Below are 5,000 nucleotides of genomic sequence, written 5' to 3'. Positions count from 1 at the left end.
CTGTCCTTTGATTCTTCTGCTTTTTCCATCCCGATCAATAATCAATAATTGTCAGTGTCATGGTGGGAGTAACGCAATACGATCCATTCCCCTTGTTCCAATAATCAATCCAGCTCCGTGGCGCCAGACAACACACACACACACACACACACACACACACACACACACACACACACACACACACACACACACACACACACACACACACACACCCTCACACACACACTCACACACACTCACACACACACACTCTCACACACACACTCACACACACTCACACACACACACTCACACACACTCACACACACACACACACTCACGCACACACACACACACACTCACGCACACACACACACACACTCACACACACTCACACACACTCACACACACACACTCACACACACTCACACACGCACACACACGCTCACACACACACACACACACACACATACACACACACACACACACACACACACACACACACACACACACAGTATCTCTCTGAGTGTGTTTTACTTTCACCTGGGAATGATTTAGCTTTTTCATTCTGTCACTTACTGGCACACACACAGATGTTTGTTTGAAGTGTGTGTGTGTGTGTGTGTGTGTGTGTGTGTGTGTGTGTGTGTGTGTGTGTGTGTGTGTGTGTGTTTTCATAGTCTGCAGTAACTTAAGCTCCTGAAAGCCTGAACACACACACACACAGTTGGAATAACAAACATGTACAGTGGGGAGTTTGAAGTGGATTTTTCCAGTTCAGGACTCAAGATGTCGGTGGAGAATGTTTCTGTGTAACATGACGAATGTAAAGATGGTTTGTGTCAAACACAACGTACGGCACGATGGACACCTCATTGGAAATCATGATCATTTACCATGTAGAGATCAATAACTTCCTCCTGGTCCCAAACCTCCTGAACATGTTACTGGATTCTCCTCCAGAGGCTTTTATCAGGGAGTGTTCACTAGAACGCATCATCAGGACCGCACGCGGTCACCAGGTTTATCAGAACTCCTGCAGTCTCTCTTAGAGCCTCACCAGGACTCTTAGAGTCTCACCAGAACTCTTAGAGCCTCACCAGGACTCTTAGAGTCTCACCAGAACTCTTAGAGCCTCACCAGAACTCTTAGAGCCTCACCAGAACTCTTAGAGTCTCACCAGAACTCTTAGAGTCTCACCAGAACTCTTAGAGTCTCACCAGAACTCTTAGAGTCTCACCAGAACTCTTAGAGCCTCACCAGGACTCTTAGAGTCTTATCAGAACTCTTAGAGTCTCACCAGAACTCTTAGAGTCTCACCAGAACTCTTAGAGTCTCACCAGAACTCGATGAGGTCCAGGAAACTTTTGCAGATGAAAGAACAAACTGAAGGTTTGTGTTCTCTGATGTAAACGCTCCATGTTGTCTTTGGAGAACCACAGACTCTGCTTTGTTCCCGTCCCAATGAGAACCAGAGTCTGATGTTTATTCTGTGTGTGCGTGTGTGTGTGCGTGTGCGTGCGTGTGCGTGTGTGTGTAGCTGAGCTGTGGTCATCGCTGTAAGCAGGTGTGTCATCCAGGTGTGTGTGAAGAGAAATGTCAGCAGAAGGTGAAGCTCAGATGTCCCTGCAAGAGGATCAAGAAGGTACACACACACACACACACACACACACACACACACACACACACACACACACACACACACACACACACACACACACACACATACACACACACACACACACACACACACACACACACACACACACACACATCTCCTCCCCATGTATTTATTGTGTGTGTGTGTGTGTGTGTGTGTGTGTGTGTGCAGGAGTTCCCGTGCTCTTTGTCAGACCAGTGTGTCGTTGAGTGTGTCGACGCCTGCAGAGACCAGCAGAGGAAAGTCAGCCAGGTACACAACCCAACACACACCTGCACAGTCACCGAGTGTGTCACAGCGGAACACACAGTAACCTGTGTGTGTGTGTGTGTGTGTGTGTGTGTGTGTGTGTGTGTGTGTGTGTGTGTGTGTGTGTGCTCAGGAGAAGGAGGCGGAGCTGACAGCAGCGCAGAAGGAGGAGCAGAAGAAGCTTCAGGTGATCATCACACATTTAAATAACCAGATTAAAGTAATTCATCATGAAGGCTTTATTAACGAGAACTTAAATATTCATAAAACAGTCAACTTTGAGTTCTTGATGAATGAATACTTACATCTTAACTATGTTAATACATTTCTACTGAAATGATAAAACCCTCCACAGTAAACATTAATATTGTAGGTGCACAGTATTTAAACTTCTATTTAGCACAATTTAAATGAAATGTATAATGTTTGACACTATGAACGCATGAAGAACGTTATCGTCAGTTCAAAACAAATGTAGTTTGTTGTTGTTTATTTTCACCTCCACTCGTCAGGAGGAGCTGGAGGCGTTCGAGAAGCGGCAGCAGCGAGGAGGGAGGAGGAGCAAGAAGCGAGGGAGGAGGGAGGAGGTGGAGGAGGAGGCGCAGGCCGGCCGGTGGTGGAGGAGGTGCGCCGCCCTCGTCCTCGTCCCGCTGGGCGGAGCCCTGCTGTCCGGCGCCGCCTACTACCTGCTGACGGATTAGCTCCGTTCATTTCACCCGTGTTTGGATTACAGCCGGTTCAGCAGCTGCAGTTTGATTCAAACAGCTGAAACATTTCATTTAAATTGTGTTAAATTTCTCATTTAGAGCTGATTATCATGCGAGTTGTCGTCTCAGTCTATTGTTGGTTCTGTCTGTGAAACCGACTGCAAAGTATATATTAATATACTTATATATTCATTTTGAAAGATAGATTTCTCCTCTGTATCATCTGGATTGGGATATTATTAATAAGTTAATATTTAGTTGAGGAGACGCTCTGTTAGTCTTTTACTTTTGATCATGAAATGTTGAACCTTGTTTAGATATAAACTCAATTCTTCTGCTTTGCCTGCTATTTCCAAACGGTTGAAAAATAAAAATGCATAAAACTGTTGTTTAAGGAACAGGTTTGCTGTTTATCATTTTGTTATGTTCATTAATGGATTCAGAAGCGTCAGTGAGGTGTTTTAACAGCTCTTTTAAAATGCTTTTCCACTTCACCTGTCAAACAGTATTCTAGTTTATCTCTTACTTTTTTCTGATGTATTTGTGTTTACAAAGATTTAACAAGATATTTCCATAGTTAACAAAAGCAAACTGAACAAACGCTGCCGTGTGAAACTTAAAGATGACGTCATAATCGTCTCAAAACAACAGTCTTGTTTCTTTTAACTATTAAACCATTTAAAGTCCTCACTTTGAGAGGTGGTCCCCACAGAGGTAGAAACACACGTGTGAATGTATTAGTGTGTGTGTGTGTGTGTGTGTGTGTGTGTGTGTGTGTGTGTGTGTTTTGGGACACTGGCACGAGGCTCAAGTCCCAGCATGAGGGGGGTCTAATCCCACGATTAGGCTGCGTCACGTGACCACCCTGAGGTATGCGAGTGCATGTGAGAGAGAGAGAGAGTGCGTGACAGTGTTTTTAGAGAGCGAGCGTGACTCCAGTGGGCGGAGCCTGCGTGACTCCAGTGGGCGGGGCCTGCTGTCTCGCGGGTAGTCGTCGGAGCGGCGCGCGGCAGCAGAGAGGATGGTCTCGCGCTCGGCAGCGGCAGCATCGGGTCATGTCCGCGCGGCGGGAGACCTGCCCGCGCGCCGCCTTCAGCGGAGCCACGGTGAGTGCGCGCGCTGTCCTTGAGTCCTGCCTGTCTCCTTGTCTCCTCTGTCCTCACTGTGTCCTCTGTCCTCCTGTGTCTCCTTCTCTGTCCTTGTCTCCTCGGTCCTCACTGTGTTCTCTGTCCTTCTGTGTCTCCTTCTCTTTCCTCATCTGTTTTCTTCTCTGTCCTTTCTTTCCTTCTTTTTCTTCCTCTGTCTCCTTGTCTCTGTCCTCTCTCCTTGTCTCTGTCCTCTGTCTCTGTCCTCTGTCTCCTTGTCTCTGTCCTCTGTCTCCTTGTCTCTGTCCTCTGTCTCCTTGTCTCTGTCTTCTGTCTCCTTGTCTCTGTCCTCTGTCTCCTTGTGTCTGTCCTCTGTCTCCTTGTCTCTGTCCTTTCTTTATTATCAGTCCTCTGTGTCTATCACCTCTATTGACTGATAAATCTTAAATAATACATCTAATAATAATAGTAATGCTCCTTTAAATGGATTAATATTAAATATAAAGATATCAAACAGTTGTTAAACTAAATGTATAAGTCTGCTTTTTATCAGTCGTTTTAATAATTATATTAATATTTTTTCTCTAATTACATTATTCATTTTAATGAAAGTAAATGGTTGAAAATGTTGTCACTTCTTTATAAAGCTTTTAAAAAGTTAAAACATACAAATAAATTAAATTACTTTTGTATAATCGTTTAATTTTCTATACTTTTACATTACAAAAAAGGTGTCTTCAATAAACCCACTAGATTATGTAATTATTATTATGTTATGTATTATTATGTTTTATGTATCATTAAAAGGAATTAGTGCAGTTTTATACATCGTCTTCATGAAATAAACCTGTCATCTTAATATTTTATTTGTATTAATAATAAATCTGCCTGTTATTGTCTGAACTGTGTTTATGAAAAGATAACATTATGAAAGATCGGGCTCCTCGTCGTGTCGCTTTAAAAATAACTAGTTCAACCTGGGGGCGGGGCTAAGACTGGGTAACGTCCACTCAGGGAGCTCCAATTGGTGGAAACCACTGATGATGTCATAACCCGGTCCCGCAGGCTCCGCCCCGAGGACCCGAGACCGGGCCGGGAGGGGAGGCGTGTCCTCACAAGCGATCGACCAATCAGCTTCGACTTCTCCTCTACATCCTGATTCCCACCGTGAGCCTTCTGACGGGCCTGCTGCTGCTGAGCCTGCTGCTCACAGGTACACACACACGTACACACACACACACGTACACACACAGGTACACACACACACACGTACACACACACACACACACACAGGTACACACACACACAGGTACACACACA

At 44.9% G+C, this 5,000-nt stretch overlaps 2 protein-coding genes across 3 annotated transcripts in view; both read left to right on the top strand.

The window, feature by feature from the left end:
* The window catches only part of nfxl1 (nuclear transcription factor, X-box binding-like 1), a 13,188-nt gene extending 10,167 nt beyond the window's left edge, over window positions 1-3,021 (top strand). The window contains exons 21-24 of the mRNA XM_068587431.1: window positions 1,520-1,624; window positions 1,811-1,891; window positions 2,022-2,075; window positions 2,401-3,021. Of these exons, the coding sequence (XP_068443532.1) occupies window positions 1,520-1,624; window positions 1,811-1,891; window positions 2,022-2,075; window positions 2,401-2,589 (429 nt within the window). The 3' untranslated portion in view covers window positions 2,590-3,021. The remainder of the gene's footprint in view (window positions 1-1,519; window positions 1,625-1,810; window positions 1,892-2,021; window positions 2,076-2,400) is intronic.
* A 577-nt stretch (window positions 3,022-3,598) lies between these two features.
* The window catches only part of corin (corin, serine peptidase), a 15,610-nt gene continuing 14,208 nt past the window's right edge, over window positions 3,599-5,000 (top strand). For both annotated transcript variants that reach the window (XM_068587423.1, XM_068587422.1), the window contains exons 1-2: window positions 3,599-3,701; window positions 4,746-4,893. In XM_068587423.1, the coding sequence (XP_068443524.1) occupies window positions 3,651-3,701; window positions 4,746-4,893 (199 nt within the window). In that variant the 5' untranslated portion in view covers window positions 3,599-3,650. The remainder of the gene's footprint in view (window positions 3,702-4,745; window positions 4,894-5,000) is intronic.

This window comes from Clinocottus analis, unplaced genomic scaffold, assembly GCF_023055335.1.
Source record: "Clinocottus analis isolate CAN_PGR_092001 unplaced genomic scaffold, fCliAna1.0.p SCAF_21, whole genome shotgun sequence".
Lineage (NCBI taxonomy): Eukaryota > Metazoa > Chordata > Actinopteri > Perciformes > Cottidae > Clinocottus > Clinocottus analis.
Note: the sequence above shows the minus strand (reverse complement) of the source record. Positions and strands in the feature narration are given on the sequence as shown.